The following is a 23,996-nucleotide window of genomic DNA, read 5'->3' as shown; positions in this document are numbered from 1 at the left end:
CTTGCTGTACTACTTTCGGAATGCTTGAAGACTCAAAAAGTGCCCATAGCCCGGAAAAACGCCAGCATTAGGCTGATTCATTACAAGGGAGATCCCTCAAGAATTACAGACCAATCAGCCTACTCTCAGTTGTTTACAAGCTGGTTGTCTGGGATCAACTTGCTTCGCCACGGGCAGCTTTCCGGGTGAGGTGCCTGGGATTCAGCTGCGACTGACCGTTTCACTGGTCCATTTGGCTTCGTTCTCATAATGCCGGAACTTTTTTTACCCTTGGCGTATGCGATTGCTGCTCCAAAATGACCAGCAGAATTCCCAATTGCTTTCGCTACAAGAGAAGCGACAGCCAAATGAGCGCGCACACTTTTACTGGTTCCAAAATCAGGAACAGGAAAAAAAGCATCGCCGGCGGCCGCTTCGAAAACGGAGACGCTTCCCGCTCTTGCTTCCCAGAGCCGCCCATGCTTGCCGCGCGGTCCGCCAGATGGCGGGGCCTTTCAGCGGAGCGGCGGCGAGAAGAAAAGGGAGCCGATATTTTGCCATGCCAGTCCTCGCCAAGCCGCTATGGCTGCAGGGTCAGCTCCAAAGTTAACTGCGTTTGTGAACAGGCTCAGCAGTTGTTCCAAGTGTTTGCGCTTGCCAAGACTGAGTTCACACAGCGTGCGGTGGCAGCATGCGTCGTGGTTTGCCGTCCGGCAGGTAGGAGTGCCACGCTGGGAGGCCTTGCATCGTCCTTTTTGCACATGTACCAGCGGCCTAAGCCTACCTCTCGACGTCGTCTGCTCTTGTGGTTTCACCTCTGGAGCTTCGATCAGCCGCGTTCGCTGTGCATGTGACTTATGCGTGCCCGCTGTGGTTCTAGATCTGTTTGTGCGACGCTCAAGTAAGTCTCGCCACCCATACCGTTCCCTTTTCCGGGGCTATTGGGGAGAATGCAGCGAGCTGGATATCACGAAGGGATGCGGATGCGCCTAGCAGGTTAATTCATGTAAGTAGGGCTGCCCGTCTGCTTCGACCGCGGCGTAGTTTGGCGTCCCGATGGGACCCTGATGCCTGACCTTGCGTCTGAACCAACGCAGGTGACTCGCATTTCAACTTAATCGGCGTATGCCACGTTGAAGCAGTCCGAATTAAGCCTATGCGCCGAGACGGGGACGCTAGTGATTGTTGCCGCGGTGAACTTGAACTTGTTCACGGATCGCTGCCGCTACGGTGGCCCAGCGTAAAAAAAGGGCTTCTTGGCCACGCAGGTACGGGGGCCCAAACACGCCGGCTGCACTTTGCAACCATGGGAGCGCGGTTGGTTCAACGGTACGGCAGCGTGTACGCTGGCTGGTGCCAGCTGAGGTCACTCGCTGGAGCGCCCGTAGCCGCTCAGAGGCTGTCGACTGCTGGCTGGCCGCAATCGGGTCACCATGCAGGAAGACTGAGATCTCGGGCCCGTTTCGAGAAACGTGTCATTTGTCCCCCCTCGTTTCTTATTTTTTCTTTCTTTTTCTTCGTCTTGAGCGCAACGCGCGTTCACGCTTCTCCCCAGCGCGTCGGTTTTGTGCCAGCCCGGAGGCCACCGCTATCAGGCGGTGCTGGGGAACACGTGCGTCAGTGTTGCCGCTCGCTACGGCGACGGCCACGCTTTTCTTTGTACGCTAACCCGCCTCTCTTGGCTATATCCCCCTGTCGCTGGCTTGTAGGTCAGGCAGGGACGGTGTGCGGCGAAAACGGTCTTACCGGGTCCAATGAAATCGCACGTGATTGCTTTGTACCGTTTTTATGCATGTCTGGCCAGCCAAAAACCGGATGTAATGCAGGCACTGAATGTGCGTTGGTCGCAGCTGAGTTTTCGTTTTGAAATTAATGCTGCACAACGTGTTCTGCCTAACTTCGGAGTAGTGTACAGTAGCGCACTGTTTTGCTGTTGTTGCAAAACCTTTGGTGTCCCAGCCCCATGCTATCAGCGACTTTTAAGGCGACGCGGGAATTTAGCTGGAATCAATGTTGAAAAGCCGATCCACACTTGCGGTACAGGACCGCCGAAAACGATCCGCTGATTCGGAGCGGAATTCCGCGCCATAGCTATTCATAATTCTTTTCTCTTTTTTTTTCTTACGTGAGACACACGATAAACAACTGTCACGAACCTTTTTCATCAAGCTTCAGTGGACAGACAGGATGTTCGGCTGTGGCTTCGTAGATAATGCGTGAAAAAAAAAAAAATTTGCAATATTTGAGATGTCCCCCAGCCATTCATTCTACGATAACACGTCGCTCAAGGTCAGATCTGCGAGCGTTTGCCGTACTGCAAAGTTCCGTTAGGCGCTGTGGAATATTCCCTGCGCGCGATTACCTTCACAAGGAAACAGGTTCCCGTGACTGCTACATGGAGGTGTCCTGACGGGCGATGTATGCAGCTAGTCATTCGAAATAGTGTCGTCTACTGCTCTTCGATATTTGTAGTTGTCACTGTTTCCTTTTGATCCCGTCAGTCGTTCGAGATAGCCTTTCCTTCTTATCAAAGCGATGGAAAACAGACAAACAAAATTGCTCGCGCCCTATCGCCGTAGCAGTGTCTATCTACAGCTTGGGCATGATCGGCCTCGACCTTGTCTTTTAGATGGCGGCTTTTACTTTACCACATGCGGCCGATTCCGTCATCCTTGGGACTCCGTTTGACGTTGACTGATTGCGCGAACTCGATGAGACACGGCGTCTTGATCGGTTGATGATGAACATTTCGAAACCGACTCCTCGAAGGGAAGGTGTAAACACACGTGCGGCGTATCTGCACGTAGTGCGCAGCTGCCCCCGCCCGTCCTCCCACCCTCTGTGATGTGGGTCGCGCCACGGCGCAGTCACAGCAACGCTGACTCGGAGATCTCTGCATTGAGATAGCGGTCGTGGGAGCGCGCGGCGAAAGTTTCAATCTTGCGAAAGTAGCACGGATCAATCAAAACGATCCCAGGGCCAGGTGGGAGGGAGGATTGAGTGGTACGTGCTGTTCTCGTAATTATTGATCGACAAAGAAGCGGCGATACGCGGCCCGACGTAGCCCACGTGGAAAGTTGGGCCAACTGATCCGCTCCTGTTACCAAAAGAGATGAAAAAGGAACTTTTAGGTTCGGAGTACCTTAGGACCGCCAATGTCCGCGCGCAAAGCATTTACAATCGCAAAAGGTCACACAGGCACCGGCAGGCTTCGAGCCTGTGTCTGGTAGACCAGACATAGTTAGTGTCAGTCGTCTTACCCATTGGGCTACGACCGTAAGTTTGTACCTAAGAGTCAAACGGCTTACTCCCTCGCCTGTAACGGTGCGGAGTGCCTTAGGACCTCCCAATGTCCGTCGGCGTCCATCCGTGAGCACACCACCATCAAGCGAAATTCGATTTGAGCCGTGAGTTGCAGTTTCATTTAGGGAATAATCAAGGTGCAACTCACGGCTCAAATCAAATGACGGTCGGTGTGCAAATCGGATGTCACTTGGGGTGCAAATTGGATGTCATTTCGAGTCCCCATACTCCGCACTCTCGCCATCATCCACAGAGTGGAGATGCTGACATCAGATATGTAGTCATAATTTTTTTTTCTCGTATCGAAGAATTGATTCAGGCAAGATAGGAGCGGTTTCACGAATGTTTCACTCAATGCTCGTAATTTCTCTCTCTCTAATCCAAAGGACACAACTCCGTGCGGAGTTTCCCTAACCGACCTCTTCCCTCGTGCGCACAGGAGCGCGTTCTTGGTTCAGAACGGTATTAATTACTGGAGCAAATGAAACGTACGCCATGCAGTTCTAAACTGCCATCGTTCCTTGCCCTTGACAAGTATTGTGGCCGACTTTCGCGTTTCGATTCGCTCTACACGCTTGCCGCGGGACTTCTCTGAGCACGAGGGGACGGTGGCTGTGTTTGTGACGGTTCCCAGGTGATCTGAGTCAATGCATAGCCTGTAGGCACGGCGTTTTTTATAGCCCTGGTGTAGCATCGGCTCGTAACACCTAGAAAATGATACAGTGATCGTTTAACACAATTCTTGAGATACAAGACATGCCATTACCGGTAATTGATGCGTGTTCTGGGGGACAATGATCTTACCGACTTGAGAAAGAATTGAAGCGTGGAAACTACTTGGTGTTTGGATGCTGCTTTAAAGGTCATTTCCGTCAGCACCGTTCCGCATTCCTAGCCATCACTGTTCACCGCTCTCCAGCCTCGGTGGCCTCTTCTAAAATCAGTCCACCAGACGTGCACCTTGTAGTGGCCACCTGGCATGGGTGCTACGGCCCGTCATGATGCTGTGTACGCCTGTCTCTGTGAACGGCCTTTCTCTGCGCTTTGTCTTCTACAGTTTGTGTGTCAAGGCGCTTTCCTCGCTCACACCAGTCTCCTCTCGTCTTCACGATCCGTATACTCGGGTACAACTTAATAACGACAGCGGTGATGATGATGCTTGCTATACTCGGGAACAAGTTAAGGACGGCAATAGCTCATTTACGGTATGACTACGCCTAAGCGACGGACCCGGATGTCAACGGGCGCGTGCGTTTTGAAAGGAGATTGCTATGAATGCGTGATGTTGCCTGCCTTTTCTCACGTAGTTTATTTGTCGTCACTGCAGTAGTTTATAAGCATATTAAGTCCACAAAATCAGGGGAATGGCTCGTGCTACGTTCAAAATATTCCCAGTAACGCACGACTTGCGTCGCGCGGAGTAACATCTGGCTGCGGTGATGAAGCACAGAGACAACTTCCGTTGCCGTTCTTAAGTTGTAACCGAGTATAGTGGTATCTCTTTGTAACGGGGTAATGACGTGTCGTCTTACCAAAAACAAACTTATATATCCATGTTTATGCTCTTCGTTTAATACTAGCGCTGCTCTTAGAGCAGGCGCAAAATACTTATTGTTTTCTGTTACAGGTGGTAGCTGTCCTAAGCAATATTCCCCTCTCTGCTTTTCGTCCACCAGCATTCTAATCTTCTTTTCGTCGCCTCGACAACCTTGAAGTTAACTCCCTCTGTGTCACCGGTAAATATTTCCCTCGTGTATATTTGGATGGATACCTTCGCACTCTAACCCAATGTGCCGCATAGTTTGTTTCTTTTCCGCAGAACACGCATACTAGAGCACTGCACGGGCCCGGGCCGGCCCAAAAGCCCGGGCCCGACCCGGCCCGCGGGCCGGGCCGGGGCGCCCGAAGTCGATTATCGGCGGGCCCGGACCGGGCCCGGGCTCAGTGCCGCGGGCCCGACGCCACGTGCCCGGGCTGGGCTCGGGCTTGAATTCATAGGCCCGGCCGTTAATAGTTCCGACGTGAAGTGTAGAAAAGAGCATAAAATTGAATATTCTGAGTATACTTTTACGCGCTTCTTGATGTTAGTTGTACACATTGTTTTAAAGACGTGTTTTGCTAGGGCTGATAGTCATTATACTGTAACTTTAATGACATTTCATGTACTGCATCAAGATTTTATATTTTGGTGTATAACATGTCAAAGATACGGTTACAAGGAATGCCCTAGCGGGGAAGAAATTAATTAAGCCACCCTGGAGCTGTGCACCTATGTCTATGTACGTGTGTTTTAGATGTCGAACCAATCTAAATGCGGCTGCCGTGGCTGGAAATCAAACTCGCGTGCTAGAGAAGCGCCACTGCCTAACAACCACTCTAGGGAAAATGTTTCAACGCACGCACATCCTCCTGGATTCAATTGGAGAGCAAGAAATTTCATTAACACCAACTTGTGACCGAAACAACCACATGAAGTTGCCAAGAGTCTGGTCATCAAAGGTGATGGTGTCTCTCGTGTAAGAATACGAGCTATTATTACGCCCATGTGGCGTGAACTGCAGATGGTGTGAGCTAAACTACGTGTACTTTTAAACTTTTATTTTTTGCGTTACAATTCAGGGCGTGCTTGTACGGACTAAATGCTCCGTCTGATTTACCACTACGAAGACACTCGACCAAATATAATAAACAAATTTTCTTCAACGTTTAAGACCAGGCCTGGTCACACACATGCGGGCCTTCCCTAGGCTCAAAAGAAAAAAAAAAAGACCGTGCCTGGGCTGGGCGTGGGCTTGAGACGACGGGCCCGGGCCGGGATTGAGACGACGGGCCCGGGTCGGGCCTGGGCTTGAGGGGCCGGGCCCGGGCTAGGCTCACTTATGAATGCCCGGGCCCGGGCTCGGTGTTACGGGCCCGGGTCGGGCTCGGGCCTTAAAATCAGGCCCGTGCAGTGCTCTAACGCATACCCCATTATTTTCCCCACAAAGCATACTTCCCCACAAAGCTCTTAGTTCTCAAGCAATCTGCTGTAGCCTCAAAAAGCAAAGCACTGCCCCAGGAATTATCCTAGAAATTTTCCTTTCTGATGTCCATTTCTCTGCCCTGTACATCTCTAACGACGTCTTAGCTTCCATTTTTCTTTCCGTTTATTCGTTTCTATCTGCCTTGTTTCTTTTTTGGTTACCTTGGCTGTATTTGATTCCCCACGGTACTTTCCGTGGGGAATCTCCACCCCATCACCACAGCCGGCTGTTCCTCCGCGTGGCCCAAAGAGTGCCGAGTATTTTGGGCGTGACACGAGCCGATTCCGTAATTTTTACGTGTATTTTTTTGCTTGTAAATTACTGCAGCCCAGATAAACTACTTACTAAAATGCAGACGTTGTCACGCATTAATCTTCATCTCCTTCAAAACGCGGGCGCGCGTTGACATCCGGGTCGTATATTCGGCGGAGGGATACACTACATGAGCTATCGCTGCGCAACTCTGACGTCACGACGACTGCGTACACGAATGCTGACGGCAAAATTTCGATTCACAGCTTCGCTGTAGTATTTAGTTGTAATCTCTGCGCATCTACAAACACTGCTGCAATCTGTGGAACGGGTGGCTGAGACGCGTGTGTGAGAATGGGCAAACTAGTCTTGAGCGCAGGTGCTTGACAGGCTCCGCCACGTCGCACCAGACCGGCTGTGTTACGGCAGGACGCGGAATTCGCCTCCTGACCGACCTACAGCGGAGTCGTATCAAGAGTGTGGCCTTGGCCGCAAAGAACGCAAGCTGGGCTTGTTAGCGCTGCTTCAAGCTTGGGCCAAGAAACACGAGACACCACAAACGCTTTCCTGGTTTTTAAGTGCAATGCACTTCTTAAGCGACCCTGAACCTGCGTCCACCGGCGATGTCCGCGCACGTGGAGATGGGCGCGCGCAGCCTGGCCGCTGACATGGCACATACCCACGTGGGGGATTGGCCAGGAATCTCCTCGTCTTCCTTGGCAACGGGGGGAGATGGGCGCGCGCTGCCTGGCCGCTGACATGTCACATACCCACGTGGGGGATTGGCCAAGAATCGGGCGTGAGAAGGGCTAATTCACCTGCTTAAAGGAGTACTGACACGAAATTTCAAAGCTGAGATCCGCTCTAGCAATCAAGTACAACGACAACACAAATAGGTGTCTGTGAATAAATGCATCCTTCTTTCTTTGTAGTTGTGTGTGTGTGTGTGATCTCTCTTTCGCGAACATTACCGAACCGCGCAAATTCAACTCGTGCATTCGCACTTTCACATTCTTCCCCTCGGGGAAATGCGGGGAATTTTTTGACCTTTTTTTTTGCGCCAGCGCCTTGAAGTGGTCGCTGCCCCTTAAAACTGGTGCATAAATGGCCCAACCACATGCACGCGTAAAACCGACGTACTCGCGCAACGACGTAAACAGGCGTAAGCGCGCAAGGAACCGGCGTACTCCGGCGTACGCCGAATGCATTAGTACGCGCTTGTTACGCCGAAGTCAGAGCCCGCCAGATATCGACGCAAACTTTCGGGCGCACGGTGTTGACGTACACCTCTGGCGGTGATGTTATCGGCGGTCAGGTCGCATAACAAGACAGGGAATTGATAAATAAGCTAACTTCACTATTAATTATGCGATAAAACGAAGTAATTTGTAAAATACGGGGACCAAACAACCGGATAAAAAAACGCGAAGCAACGAGCAACTATGGGAGCAAGGCAGTTTATGCCATATGTAGCGGAGGGTTTTGTGCCTGCCAAGTATGCTTTTTAGAACTGTTTTAGTTGTTTCTGTATTAAACATACGTATTTTTGTGAGAATAGGCATTATTTGTTTTATTTGAGTTAATATGTAGTTGAACTGGTCGCCACAAAGCTGAGTCCGGAGTAGTCGAGCCACACTGCGCGGCGCATTGGTTTACGCGCGCGTTGCGCCGATATGTGGTTACTCGCCCTCTCCGACGTCGTCGGTCGGTGTAAAGGCAGCGGCGTATGCCGCCGCAGGCGTACGTCGTTGCGCGAGTACGTCGGTTTTACGCGTGCATGTGGTTGGGCCTTAAAAGAGCCTATAACATTGCGTTCGTGACAGGACTTCAATCTGCATCTGTTTGCGCACGGCAGACGCCACGGACGTCATGGGGATAGAACTAATAAGTGTTAATCAGTCTTCTTGCTGAATCGATTTTGTTCGTTCTCTTGCTAGGCTTGTGCGCACTCTCGCAGTTGTTGATCATTTCTCCGAGTCACATGTGCCAGTTTCCTCCTATGTCTTTCCCTCTGTCTGTCGCTGTTCGTTCGTCCTTGGACCGTTGTGTTGAACGTATGGCTTCGTTGCAGTGGCTTTAGTGCGAATGAATAATTTTAGCAACCTGTTTTTGAATACGCTTAGGGACGAAGCCCCTTATGGGCTCGGGCTATCGGCGTCTCCTGTCGGCGTCGTCGTTTCATGTAGTCACGGTACTAAAACACCGGTACACTCGTTTTCCAATTAACGCCTCGCGCTAGTTAACGCTTCGTGCTTCGAAGACACAAGACTTTTGCAGCAAAGCTGTATACCTCTACCCGCCAGCGGTTTCATCTCCGTGGGCAAAAACGACAAGGCGCCAAGAATACACTTATACACTGCATGCTTCGCTCCTGCTCAGGTTTCACGTTAGTGGAGATGGCCTATGAAGCCAACCACTTTGAACCGCAAAATAGTAGACGCAACAAGAGAGAATGAAAATACAGGCGACGACGCTTCACTCATAACTCCTTTCTTTTTTTTTCTTTTTTTCTTTTTGCCCCGACTTTGTTCTGGCAAGTGTGTTTTAAAATACCGACTTTTCACGTTTGTCGAGCGGAAACAGGCGGTGTCGTTCAGTGTCCAGTTGAACGAGAGCAGGTCTGAACCGGTCTGACACTGGCCTCTGACACGCAAACGTAAATGCATAACTGCACTCCGGACACTGCAGGTTCCCCGCTACATTGTTGCCATCGCGGTTCCTGCTACGCCACAGTGAACAGCTCGTTTAATCCGCTACTCACGCCACGAGATGACGCCCCTGGCCCTCCCTCCGCTTTCTGTACCTGCTCATGGAGCTCGCTTTCTTGTATCGGGACTTTTCATTCTTCGCAGTCGACGTTCGATTGCATGCACAATGTCCTGGACACCGCCGTTTTGATCGCGAATCCCGTGCTTTCTTGATTATCCCCGCTTCTCCGTCGCCTTCGTATTTCTTTTTAGACCATTCGTGCTTCTAATTGGAAGAGATGCTTAGACTCGAAGCACTCACGTTAACGTGCTGCGTTTTTAAAAACTGCTCGCTTGGGTGCCGAGCGGTGGTTGTAATAGAAATTAGGGAATGCTTGTAACCTAGAAAATGCGGTAGCTTAAGCATTGGCGCCTGAGTGCTGAATCTCCAAGGGTACACATTCCGAGATGCTGTGGTACTTGGATGCATGTATTGATATCTGTTATTCTATTGTTTTTGCGTGGTATTTTCTTTCGGACTATTTCCTTTTTTTTTTTCACTCAAAGTGATAAAATCTGCTTTCTGCTCGCATTTTAAATGTACATTACTGGACAAATGAAATGAGAACACGAAAATATAAACCAGGGCACGCAAAATTAAGAGAATGTGGTTAGTGGAGATAAAATAATGGTTCGGTAGTGGTATGTGTTATGTGTGGATAGACACCTTTTCAATCTCGGTTGCTGTAATGAGGCCACGCGACAATTTTACTTGCACGGAAACAAATCGCGCCATTTGTGTTTTCTGCTTCATATTTTTGTGTTCGCGTTTCATTCGTCCAAGCCTGTACTACTGGCACGTTGCAATGGAAAGGCCCGTTCACACTTGCGACGAAGGCGACGGGAAGTCCGCCGCTTTGTCGCGCGACGATCGTTTTTGTCGAATGGTCGGGACAAATTTTTGTCGTCGCGCGACAAAGCGACGGAATTCCCGTCGCTTTCGTCGCAAGTGTGAACGGGCCTGAAAGGCTCAGTGTCCAAGCGGCGACGACCACGTATGTGTCTGGGCTGAGGAAAATAACCGACCGGACGCAGTCGCCTTCTCGCCCACCACTCCGAGTGTCCGTAAACGTCGGACATGGTACGCAGAGTTCAGCTTCGGCGTGTGGTCAGGTGGGCATCGAGCGAGGCGCCCCTCATCCATCCACACTGCGCGCAAAGCCCGAAATTTCGCGTGCCGACCCCTCATCCGGTCAGTGCATGCACCGTGGCAGGTGATGATCGGAAGTGATTTTTTTTTTTCGGTGGTGATTCGGCGCGGCGTGGGCCGGGATGCGCGGTGCCGGCCACCAGCGAAACGGGGCGGCGTTTTGGCGCGTTCCGCTCCGTAGCGCGTCGAGGTGCCCGGCGGCGGCCGTGGCGCGGGTTTCTTCTTGGGGAGGCAAGTCCGACCCGTCGGTGAGGATCTCTCGCGCGGACCCCCTGGAAATAGGACATTCCTTATCTGACACACTTTTATTCACGCCGCGCCGGCCGTGGTAGCGAGGGGAACCGCAGGGGCGGAAAATAATACGCGCGCTCACGAGCGGAGGAGCTGCGCTCGCGGTCCGCGCGGCGCCGCCGCCGCGGAGCGACCAATCACGATGGAAAGCTGCCCGTCCGTGTGTGAGCCGGCGGGATACAATCGCGGTGAAGGCACGCTGATGACGACCACGAAGACGCTGATGATGATGATGTGATGTGACAGGCGGCACGCTGAATGTGTCCCCGCAGTTACGTCGAGCCGAATTGGGCGTCCCACGCTGTCACGCTGCTCTGCAGAATCCCCCAGTGGTCGTGGTGGCTGTATTTTTGGTGAACAGCCGTGGGTGCGGCAGTTCTCGGAGGTCGAAACCAATGAGTACGGTAGCGTTAATTTAGGTATTATTCGCAACTTTTTGAAGACGACAGCCGTTGTTCGGCTGCCTAAACACGAAAATGCCGGCCGGCCAAAAAATACAGGTGAAGGAATGCTTGCGCACATATACAGTAATACCTCGTTAACTCGAACTCGCATATCTCGAAAAATCGGCTAAGTCGAAATTTTCCGCGGCACCGAACATTTTCCTATACGTACCATGCATATTTTTCCCTTTATCTCGAAGTATTCTTGGGTCGGATTGCGGATAACTCGAAATCTTGACTGGGAGTGGAACGAAAATTCCGCCGCCGGACCATTTCACAAGATTCGCGCGATGCTGCTACGCCTGAAGTCCGTCGATTTTTTTTTTTTTCTTATTTAGCCGCGCCTGCCATACGTCGATGCTTTCCGCTAACGTAGGGGACAGCGGAGACGTCGGCGATTGCGAACCACCTCGAGAGGTGCCGACATCTTCTGAGACGAGAAATTTGCTGCGCTTGCTTCGAAATAAGGTCGAGTGCAGCGGCGGGGAAGATCGACTGATGCGATGCGTCAAGCAGCTGGAGGACGCCTTCCTAGGCCCGAGTACGACCGCAAAGCAGACGAGCATTAGGCAGTTTTTCTCTGCTAAATAAAATGGCAGTGCGGTAAAACCCAGCCGGTTAAAGTCTCTTGTATGTTATTTTTTTCTCTTTTAAACCTGCACGAGAAGAAAGATTAGAAACTGCCGCTGAAGACCCGGTAAGTAGTAGTTATTTTTATGAAGAGCGCTCATTTTTCCCGACGACTAGCGCAACTTTGCTTATGTCGAAAATCCGTTTATCTCGAAATTTTCCCTGGTTTTTACGACTTCGAGTTAACGAGGTATTACTGTAGTATATATTATAATCAGACCCATTGCTAACTACTACAACTGATGGCGTGGCAAATATTGCCCACATTATTCAGTGCAAAAGAAACGTTACGCACTTGGGCTTTGCATGACCGAGAAGTGCCAGCGCTCTTTAATTAACCATACGCGTTTGTTTGTTTGTTTCTTTCTTTTACTTATGAGTTATAACAAATAGAAACGGCGTGGAAGAAAGCCGGGATAAAAAAGCGAACGCAAAATAATTTCGGCTCGAGCCGCTCCAGGCACAGCAAGAACAAAAGGTAGATGGTGCGCGAGTAGTTCCAGGGCGGGAAAATTGAATTGAATAAACTTTATTACCAAACCGATGGCCTAAGTGGGGGGAAAGGACAGTAGGCGGCAGGAGGGTGTCTGCATGCGGAGGAAGAAAAAGTAAAAATTGTGATAAGAGGGCACGTTCGGAAATTGGGCACTAATGGTTTTGCATTCTGTGCATCATATGGACTGCCCTCATACTTGACGTCGTAATCTTTTTGAGTAATTACTCAAAAAGATTACGACGTGTGTAGTTCCGCGTAGTTCTAATCCAGCGCGTCAAGGCGCTGGATTAGATAGAGCTTTGTGGTCTCGTTCGGTTATGAATTGCCAAATCGGGCGTCTTTTCGCTGTTTTCAGTTCACGTTTGGCTATATTGGGCGACTTTGCCTCTCGCTTGGTAGCATTTTTGCGCCGATACGAGGCGTTATACTTTTCGCGGCTTGGGCGCGCGGCAAAGAATGCTTACACATTTAAAAACGCGAAGCGCGTTCTCCTGCGCTGACAACTGCGGCCATTTGAACGAACGAAATTAAAGTGAAAGAAGTAAAATTAGCGCATAAATGACCAGTAATGAATAACGAACGATAGTGCAGCGCGAGCAAGGCAGCGGGGGAGGAGGAAGAGGGCGCGTGCGCGGCGGGGGAGCTTGGATCTTCAAGCCCTCCACGATCGGCAACGGCGCAAGGGCACAGAAAGAAAAAAAAAAGTTACATCCTTTTCGAAACAAAGTTGGGAGAAGCGCAGAAGCTTTTTAAAAGTGCATGCGTCTTCTAACCTTCGCTGAAAGTGCGTCCAACCGATCGTCAAACCTTCACAACCCAGATCACAAACGAAGAACGAACCCATGCGACGACTTTTCGCGAACTAAATAAACGCATCTACCAACCATCTAATAAATGTATACCGGTATACGTGGTTGATAAGGTGAAGCGATTCGCAAGAAACCGTTTTGACAGATTGAAGCCCAATTTCACGCACGCGCCGTGTGTCCGCAGCTTTTCGGTGGCTGTGGGAAAGGGTGTAATTTCTTTTTGTAATTTTTTCGCGGTGGCTCAGTGGCTAAGGCGTTCTGCTGCTGAGCACAAGGACGCGGGTTAGACTCCCGGCCTTAGCGGCCGCTTTTCTGATGGAGGCGAAAAGCAAAAACGCCTGTGTGTTCGAGATTTCGGCGCTCGTTAAAGATTCCCAGGTGGTCAAAATTAATCCGGAGCCCTCCATTGCGGCGCGCCTCATCGCCTGCGTTGCGTCGGCGCGTTAAACCCTAATCTAGGTGGCTCTGGTTAAGCCCCACAATCAACCCACCGGCCTATGGGGAAATTAATTAGTGTTTTGCCAGGCCGCCACCGGTCCCCCACTAAGAATGCTTTCGCTTTAACAGTTTGGTGCGCATGCGTTAAACAGAGCAAGCAAGATCCATTTGGGCCCGCTTGGTTTCAGTTTCAGTTAGCGATTTCACCGATTTCAGTTAGTGGACTGCTGTCGCCTACGCAGCCGCGAAAACACGCTGCGAGCAAGTAATGAGGAAAAACGAGTTTCTTTCGCAGTAGATGAGTCTCGGTACTTTCCTAGCCCTCACGTGAAATAGGGGTGACTCGGTGGCGAAGCAACGGAGGCGTGTCGCGGCGTTACAACGGAAGAATCAGTTTTTTGACAGCGAGATTCAGAGCTGCTGAATAACGTAGCGGTATTCTTACGGGGCGCGCGCCTCGTCCGGAGTTCTGAATTGGGTTTTGATTTTTATTGGTTGTAGGGTTTAACGCGCCGACGCTACGCGGGCGATGAGGCGCGCCGTAAGTGGAGGGCTCCGGATTAATTTTGACCACCTGGGGATTTTAACGTGCGCCGAAATCTCGAACACGCGGGCGTTCTTGTTTTACGCCTCCATACCCGCCGCGGTGGCTCAGTGGCTAAGGCGTTGTGCTGCTGAGCACGAGGACGCGGGTTAGACTCCCGGCCTTAGCGGCCGTTTTTCTGATGGAGGCGAAAAGCGAAAGCGCCCGTGTGTACGAGATTTTGGCGCATGTAAAGGACCCCCAGGTGGTCAAAATTCATCCGGAGCCCTCCACTACGGCGCGCCTCATCGCCTGCGTTGCGTCTACGCGTTAAACCTATACAGCCAATCAATCGCCTTTCCGCCTCCATCCGAAAAGCGGCCGCCGCAGCAAACCCGCGTCCTTGTTCTCAGCATCACAACGCCACAGCCAACTCAGCCACCGCGGCGGGATGGATGTAACGCGTTTCGGTTGGCGTACTATTTTAGGGTGCGTTGCCGATGTCGTTATTGTGACTGATTATATGGTGACCTGTGTGCGCGTTGCTTAATCTGCAGGTAACTAATGTTCCCTGGCCTCCGAATCTGTTACGTGGTACGGAAATGGACGATTCTCGAATAGTGCGTTCTGGTAGACTTAACCAGACGGCATCTGAAAACCAACCTAATCAAATGGCATGGGAACACCGATAGAGTCACGTCTGTATGCAACGCTTAGCGCGGCTAAAACGGAAGTACTTATAACGACTGAGTGATAAGAAAGTACGAGAATCTTGTGCGCCGAGTTACGCGTATGGGAGGCTCTGCGCCTGCAGGGAGCTTTTCCGCCGAACACGGGGTTCAAGTTGCTAAGCAAACTTGTCCAGATTCCGGCCATGTAGGTACAGCTGCGTACAGCTTCCGATACGTGTTCAGTTTCAGCTGCAACTCCCGACGCAGCGCTCTGTTATATACTAGACCCAGATATTTTATGCATTCGCAAAACTTCCGAAAGCGGCGGTGTCGTCGTGCGCTTGTGCATGCGGGTCAGCTGGCTCGCACTGTTTGACGGTGAGCGCCGCCGGGACGCGTTGTTGACGTTTGCGTTGCGTCCAGACGGCGGAGATAGCGTCCGCTCTCGCTGGCCTCTTATCAAGGCGCAGCTACAGTGGTGGGATGGGTTTTCGCTGATGCCGCAAATTGTTGTTGTCGCACTCACCCGCTTACTCTCTTTTTTTCTTTCTTTCACCCCCGAAAGCGCGTACTTCGGGTCGCGTCACCCTGTACGCAAGGGACGCACTTCCTGCTTGCATTGAGTGCATGGCCCGTAGCCCGCTGTCTGAGTTCCCAATGCAGGGGAGGTCCGAGGAGTCGGATTCGGAAGAATGATGTGCTTGATGTACGAACCAGAAAAGGAGTTCCGTTAGGTATATACTGGCAATTTTCGCTACCCGTGAATGCGGCTCCAATGTAGTGACTGTGCGCCCGTGTATGTATATATATATATATATATATATATATATATATATATATATATATATATATATATATATATATATATATATATATATATATATATATACAAGAGAAGAAAAACTTCGAACAAGGTAAAAGCACGATTGTGGCCTACGTTTCAGCATATATATATATATATATAAGACCAAGGCGCGAGTGCTGCATTGACGCTTGGGCTTGGGACAATGCTTCGTCACAATGCCTGTCTGATCTGATTCTGGCGAAGGCTTATCCGAACCGTTAATAAACTCAGTTTGTTACCCGTTCGTCTTCTTGTTCTACGGTATTTTTTACCGGTCCCATTGAATCAATGGTAATAAGGGCAGAGCAGTGAAGAACGCCAAGGAAGGTGAAGGGGAAAAAGTGGCAGGTAATTTATTCTTTTTGAAACGCATATAGTTTTTTCAAATCATTGAAAGATAGAAAGTGGAGCTAGCAGCGCATTGGCTATCGCACCAGACCGGTATTCTGGAGGTCGTGGGTTCCGCTCCCACCCGGCGGGCATGTTTTTCTCCGCTTTCTTTCTATTAATGAAATACTGTGTCTGTTTCAAGATGAATAACAAGGCTTCCCCCTTCGGTTTCCTATATATATATATATATATATATATATATATATATATATATATATATATATATATATATATATATATATATATATATATATATATATATATATATATATATATATATATATATATATCGCGCGGAGCTCGCCCACGTCTCTCCGTGTTCCGTGTGCCACTCGTATAAACCAGCTCCTCTTTCAATCCGGCGCTATCGCTGGCTCCTGCACAAACATCGTCGATGTACTCGACCGTTTTATCCTCTCCGAGGAGCGCCACCGTTCTACGCAAGAAGAGAACGAGATAGAGAGAGAGAGAGCGCGCGATGAAAAAAGAAGAGAAGAAAAAAAAAAACGGAGGCGAAAATTCCGGCTTGTCGCGTATTCGGTGCCACGTGCTGGAGAACAACTCGGCTCGGTGGCGGACAGCGCTGGTCCGAAAATAAACGCTCTCCATCGGCAGCACTTCCTACATTCTTGCTTTTCCCTCGATAGCCGTGATAGGGCGGAGTTGCGATGGGGGCTCGAGGGACCTGTTTTCGGGAAAACTGTGTCGTTCGATTGCAACGCACCGCGAGGGGGCAACCGCGGCTAACGCCCCCGTCTGGAGACCGTCGCTGAGTGTCGTTTAACCGAAACCAGCCGCTGACGAACGCGGTCCCTTGCTCATAATACGCTCTGGCGATTCGGAACATAACGGTCTTTTGCATGGAGGAAAGAAAAGGTTAGGAGAGGCCCTGACGTCACATTTGTGAAGCCAAGTCCCGCCATGACTTGAGCCCACTGAGCCCAGCACTCTATCCCATCATCCTTTGCTGCCTCCGGTTTGATTTGACTAAGATGGCGTCGCCCTGCCCTCCCGCTTCGCAGCGAAAACAGCTTCGTCGCTAATTACTCGGTGCGATGTCATGTTCTAAGCTGTTGATATCGCCTTTAATTTGCCCACTCTAACCCTCACCCAAAGTTTCAATCGAAAAACAGCCTTCGTTTTTGAGATAGAAGGACGATTTTTCAGCTCCTAAGCCTGGGAAAGTAGCGTTTGTCGTCGTCATATCAACAGGCTCGCGGGATGGCGAACGCATACGAGTTAAGGCCGTCTCCGACGGCGGAGTTTTCAAACTGGCCTAATCGAAAAACGTTTGTCGTAGCGACTGTGCTGGTTTGCAAGCGTTGCGAGGCAGCCACATACCAAGCGCCTTAAAAATGTGTCCGTTCTATTTGCCCAAATTTGGCCGCCGCAGTTGTAAACAAGTAAGCAACATTGTCCATGGGCTCAAGAAAAATGACGCCTTTTCCTCCACACTTTTCGCAATGCATTGGGATGCTAGGGGCCTCTCCTGAGTTTCTTTCCTCCATGGTCTTTTGTGAAGTATTCAACCCTGCATCGAATTATTGCGTGAACTAATGGGGGATCAATTCCGCGTGCGAGAGGCATCACGAAAGTAGCTGATTGATTGATTGATTGATTGATTGATTGATTGATTGATTGATTGATTGATTGATTTTCGGGCTTAGTGGAGGGCTCCAGATTAAGCGTGACCACCTGTGGATCTTTAACGTGCGCCGAAGCAAATCTCGACACACGGGCGTTCTCGCTTTTTGCCTCCACCAGAAAAGCGGCCTGGGAATCGAACCCGAGCCCTTGGGCACGAAATAGGCCGCAAGTTGCGGTACATCGGTGACTGAAGCAGCAATGTGCCAGTCTACTGAGCCTGCAGCCGTGAGGTAGAACGGTAGGCTGTTGTTACCGGGCCTAGAGTTGCAAGGAACGCAGAAAAAAACAAAGCAAGGCACAGATTATGCTGCCAGGTGCTATGTATGCGTATCTTACGGGTGTCCCAGCTATCATGCACCAAGATTGAAAAAAAGAGCGATGTCGTTACTCGAAGAAAACCTAGTGCATAATGTTTGCAGTACTGTGGAGAAGCGGACAGTAATTTTTTCGTTAATGAGACTTCACTAATTAATTATAATTAATTATCTAACTGGAGAATACTGTCCTAATCACTGAATTGTCCATGAGGCACTTGTAGGTTCCCATGAGGGGCATCTAACTGCGGTATTTTATTTTCAGCGACGAACTAATTGCCTACTCATTTATTCTGACTGATAAAGAAAACCCGCGAAATATGAAAAAATACCACGTGACGGCGCTTCCGGGCGCATTGTAAAGCAGCGTCCCCAAATAAGCTGATTGAAAGCAACTGCTTCGCCTGTCACCCGCCCGAAGAGATAGAGCATCACCTTGATAATGGCATGCGTGGAAGGAGCAGCAACAGCAAGATTCGCGGGGCGCGTGTGCAGATAAGGCACAAACTCGGTCGCGATTTCTTCTATCTTTCTTTTGTTTATTTCATTCTGGCTAACTCAGAGGCAGCCTGTTTGAGGGCATTGCTTTACAATGAGCGCGGGGGCGCCGTCACGTGGTATTTTTCATATTTCGCGGGTTTTCTTTATCAGTCAGAATAAATGTGCACACAATTAGTTCGTTGCTGAAAATGCCGCAGTTAGATGCCCTTCGACGGGTACCTACAAGTGCCTCATTGACACTTTAGTGATTAGGACAGTACTTCTCCAGTTAGATAATTAATTACAATTAATTAGTTAAGTCTAATTAACGAAAAAAAATGCTGCCCGCTTCTCCACAGTACTGCAAACATTATGCACTAGATTTTCTTCGAGTTACGCCATTACTCTTTTTTTTTTTTTAATCTTGGTGCATGATAGCTGGGACACCCTGTATACTCCGTCAGCCCGACTCTTTATTGGCAGCAGAAAGTAGACATCAAATAGAATTTTTATTAACGAGCCTTCGAAGCATTTGCTGAAGGAATTACAAAGTTATGAAGCCTGTTTGCCCGCGCAGCGCCATCTCACATTGCAAGTTCCGCGTGTAGATCACATCGCTAAATTAGGCATTGTTGTGTACACTAATGTAATTTAATACCCGCCAAGAGGCCTTCAAATCGAGGCTGTTTCAAGCTATTTGGCTTTAATACTGCAGGTTTTTGTCCTTTCCGCCGAGAGGAAAGAAAGCCTGGAGCCACAGTGTGCATTTCGCCAGCTTAACGCCTCTCAAGAACATAAAAAGCATGAAATAAGGCGGAAAACGACCAGATTAACTGTCTGGTTAACGTTGCCACAGTTTGTGGTCTTCCTTCCGTTCATTTCACATAAGGATACGCGTAGGGACTTCTATGAGTAGCGCTGGGGCAACTAGGGTTTCTGAGGGCCCACTGTAGGGATGCTCGTGAAAATAGAAATAAAATGGGGGGACTTAAAATGCACGAAAGACGGCGGAGTATGACGAGAATGACTGTCTGGTTAGCGTGGCCACAGTTTGTGGCCTTTCTTCCGTTCATTTCACATAGGGACTTCTATGAGTGGAGCAAGGACAACTAGGGTTTCTGAGGGCCCACTAGGGATGTTCGTGAAAATAAAAATAAAACAGGGGGACATACAAAGCACGAAAGACGGCGGAGTATGACGAGGATGACTGTCTGGTTAGTGTCGCCAGTTTGTGGTTTTTCTTCCGTTAATTTCACATAGAGACTTCTATGAGTGTAGGGTTTCTCAGGGCCCACTGTAGGGATGTTCGTAAAAATAAAAATGACGGGGTTGGTAGCATTGCATTTGATGATTTTGCCTCGGTTCTTTCTAGCGCCGCACAGAGCCGCATCAGCGTTGCTCGTGTCGGTTCTCCACTTCCGCAAAATCCCGTACGTCCACTGACTAGGCTAAAAGCGTCGTTACACGATCTGATAATGGGCGCACGAAGCTCGTCCAGTTGCGCAAACGTGCTGCTGGCCGATCCCCGCGTGCGTGGTTATGCAAATGACCAGGAAACGAGTGAGGAAGTCGAAGCGGGCGTGTGCTGCGGGATAGAGCGCTCGCGCGAAAGTACGGCGTTGACAGATAAGGCTCGCTCCTCCGGGTGGCTTCGATTTTTGCGAAGACGACGTTCCCGAGCCCACTTTCGTGTGTGTTGTGCATGCATATGCAGTGTTGCTTAACTGCATATACTATAGCGTGCGCTGGCACTGCAGAACTGCTCGCGCGTAACAGCAGCCGCCGTCGGGATTTCCGTGACTGAAGGTTTGGGGCGCAAAGGGATTTTCGCTTCCTCCAGCTCATCTGCACATTTTGCCGTCACTTCGACGTGCGTCCACGCGGTTCGCCCCGTACGGTTTGGCTTGTTCGTTCTGCCGCAGCTATAACTAACCGGTTGTCCGCTGCTTTACATATTCGGCGTTCAGTTAAGCGAAGAAAGCTAGCGACGCCTGTGCGTCCCAAGTGACCTCTCTTCCACCCTAACGCGACAGCTTTTGTAGAAGGCCGTGTCTGTGCTCGCTCACGTTTTGACGCAAGCGTAACGCAGAAACAAACTAATTGCGTGATGTGGCCGGAGCGTACTGCGGTAGTTATATAAACTTTATATACGGTGTATATGGTGTAAAGAACGCGGTCATACAGGTATTAATTAAAGCGGTCTGGATTTCGCCTTCTGACACGAAAGTGTTTTATTTATTCCTGGATTCCCGAAGATTTCACTTACGTCATATCCGTCACGGAAGTGACGCCAGTACAACGAAGCAAGCTGCCTGTAAAGGGTGTACCCCTGCACACAGGGTCTTCTTGCGGGGAAGCAACCTTTATTACTCAAAAGCATGTAAAACTTAGTCTTGTTGGTTTCCGGGTTTTATATTTTAACACGAAAGTTTTATGCCGGGACACACCAAGATTTCACTGAAGTCATATCCGTCATGGAAATGACGACAGTGCACCTTTGCCGAAGCGACCCGCCAGCAGGACGTCGCTCACCAAGCACACCCACAAGACTGCCGCCGACCCGCTAATCATGCTCAGCTGCAGATTTCGCTGCACATTTCACTTTTGTGTTTTACTTATTCCTATGACAGAGGAATCAACCGGTTTTTTTTTTTTTTCAGTAAACGCTTATTGGAAAGATTACATTTACGCATCTTTAAATATCTATTTACGCAATGTGGATTTTGCGTTAAATAAAAAGAAACATGGTTAAGCGCGATAGGTTTTCGCTGTAATGCACGCTTTGCCGAGCGAACACTTCTACAGCTGTTCGTGTTGAAGCGGTGCAGCGCAGACAGACGAAGGACAGAGAAAGGCGCCGTCTCTCAACTGTATGCCTGGTCTATCTGTTTGCGCTATACCGCTTAAACATGGACACCCGTCCAATTTGTTGCAGTACTCGTCCAAAGCCGCGGCCGTTATTAAAGGCGATAGTCTTTCTTGGGCTACTTAAACCCAGAAATTTTGGTCTGTCTGTATGTCTGGTAGTCTGTCTGTCTGTAACTCGATTCAGCCACCCGGCCAAAGAAAAATGCTTACTGCGCAATAGTCTTATATACTCACAGCCAAATGTAAACGTCTCAGCCCGGTTTATATGTTCATACTTGTCAACTTTCTTGAACAAGACATTATACAAATATGACAGGAAATTAGTACACAAGGGATATTTACAGTGTTCCTTTATTAAAACATTCATGGATGCTTGGTTTTTCGATAACAAATGATATTCTACATCTACTGCAGAAAACCGCCGCCTCCTGGCGGCAATGAAAAATCACGCGGCAACAGCAACGAAAGGTACCACTAGCTAGGTTCCGCGTTCTGCTTGGAACGCACGTGGAGCACGGCCACGCGGTTCTATAAACCTTGTAGTCGGCCGCCTCCGTTCACGCGCGTCTCCGCCGTACTGCAGCGCTGGCATCGAGGAACCCGGCCTGTCGCAGTGGAACGCGGTAAATTCAAATCGCCTTGCGCAAACCTTTAGTGTGTTTACCTTGGGATGAACGCGACAGAACGGGAACAGCATGAGAAGTGAGCGGGAAAGCAAAGGGGGGCATTTCCTTGGCAAATGTCTACAAAGACTATTGTCTTTTGACGACATTTGCAACGAAAGGAGCAGATACGCGGCCAATTTTTTTGTCCCCTCACCGTCCGGCACGCGCGAAAGCGAGTCGGCGGGGCCCGAATGTGTGACGCGATCTGCGCGCGGAAATGGCGGAACGATCGACCTGCATAGCGTCTAAAATTATGCGCATATTCTCAGCAACAGTCCGCGAACCAGTCGATTCCCGCCGCGCACGTGTCCGCCCGGAAACACAAAAGACCGTTCTGCCTGTCCCGAGAGGGAACACGTTCCTCTCGATGGTGCTGTCCCCGAAGCTCCCGCGAATGCCATGCAGTGGCATGATCACTACTGCCGATGACAATGCCGGTTTGTATCTGCTGATCAAGACGAAAAGGCAGCGCAGCTGGGAAACGCACAAAAGGGGGACTCGACAGACGCGAGCGCCGTGTCATGTCCGTGTCCCAGCTGCACTGTCATCTTGATTAAGCCTAACCAACACGCCAAAATAGCCACTTTGGCATCTGCCAGCTGCCTACTAGCGTCGCGCGTCCTACATTGCCGGTGAAGAACGAGATAGGGGGTGCGTAAACTCTCGACAAGGCTTCTAGCTGCTCGGTTCGGACGTCATTTTAACGACGCGCGTATATAGCGTGAGCTACACTGGCCGCGGTTGAGCAGTTTCGTGTGGCTCCTGGAGAGCCGTGCTGCGCATGCGCGAGGAGCAGAGACGTCACACGGCGCATAGAAACGTTGCTCGCTGCCCGGCGTCTCACACCATCGCCTCCTGTAAATACAGGAGGCGATGCTCACACACAACCCACGCGCCCAGCGCCTTTGCCGACCTCCGTTCCACACGTGGCGGCCCGGTCCACGATGATCATGCGAGGGGTGGCCGGGTGTGGAACCGATGGCGCGTGCGTCGCAGCAACACCGGCGTGGACCTGTCGAACCAGCTTAGCTCTGGGGCGATTGGTGACGCTGAGCTGGAGCCGCTTGATAAATTTACATGTGCCATATAATGCGTATACCGTGTGCGTGTCATTGAAGTAGCAGCAAGCATGATAATTCAGCTAAACCTAGACAACCAGGAAAGTTAAGAATAACCAGCTGCATCTTAGCTTGTATATCCTGACATAGCCGAGCTAAGCCACTGCTTTTTTTACTGGTGCCACTAGGCTCAGTTTCCAGTGATTTCGCCTCGACGCCTGGTGTGGTTCTGCGGTTGCGACGCTGTGGGCGCGTAGGCAACAGGCACGCGCAAAATAAAGGAAAAAAAAAAAAAAAAAAAAAAAAAAAAGCCCGCTGGATCGGTGGCGCGGTGGAGAAGGCGCAAAACCGAAATTGCTTCCGGAGAGCAGGGCGCCACGCGTGCTTCCGCGTTACGGCAGCAGCTGTTGACCGGGTCCCCGTGGCCGCCTTTCCCGCCTCCCGGCACGTTGCCGGCCGGCCGCTGATGCGTGCGCCGCCCGTTCCCAATGGCCAACCAGCTCGTGACGGAACACCGGCCGGGCCATTGTCCGCGCGCACGCACGGCGGCTCATCTGCTCGCGCTCGCACATAGTTTCTTTTCTCTCTTCTTTTCCTGGAGGAAAGAACGCAACGTTCACACCGCTGTGAGACGTGCCTCGCCGGAACGAAACTGTGGGCGCTGCTCTCTGGTCAGACGGGTGGGAGCCCGCATGCCGCCGGATGGCGTTTTGTCAACCTTGACGTCTTCAGTGAGGGTCCAAGCGTAAGCTGCGTAACGGAAAATGAAGGCTGGAGTATTGGCGGGAGGGGGGAATAAGAGAAGCCAGGAAGGAATCCGAACAAAACGAATCAGGCAGGCAGTACCCGTTAAGTGTCGTTTATAAGGCAGGTGGTAAACTTGAAAGATAAGTAGTGCGCGGCATTTGGAATTGGGTGATGGTGCCTGGTCGGACTTATGCCAGTGCGGTCAGTCCTATGTATGAGATCAGGGGC

General features: G+C 50.4%; 1 protein-coding gene across 1 annotated transcript in view; it reads left to right on the top strand.

Moving 5' to 3' along the window:
* The first annotated feature begins 530 nt into the window (after positions 1 to 530).
* Positions 531 to 23,996, top strand: part of Qless (decaprenyl diphosphate synthase subunit 1 qless) — a 35,192-nt gene continuing 11,726 nt past the window's right edge. The window contains exon 1 of the mRNA XM_077706104.1: positions 531 to 696. Coding sequence (XP_077562230.1) covers positions 562 to 696 — 135 coding nt within the window. The 5' untranslated portion in view covers positions 531 to 561. The remainder of the gene's footprint in view (positions 697 to 23,996) is intronic.

This window comes from Haemaphysalis longicornis, unplaced genomic scaffold (genome assembly GCF_048455015.1).
Source record: "Haemaphysalis longicornis isolate Haplotype H1 unplaced genomic scaffold, Haemaphysalis longicornis Haplotype H1 scaffold_4, whole genome shotgun sequence".
Taxonomy (NCBI): Eukaryota; Metazoa; Arthropoda; class Arachnida; order Ixodida; family Ixodidae; genus Haemaphysalis; species Haemaphysalis longicornis.
Note: the sequence above shows the minus strand (reverse complement) of the source record. Positions and strands in the feature narration are given on the sequence as shown.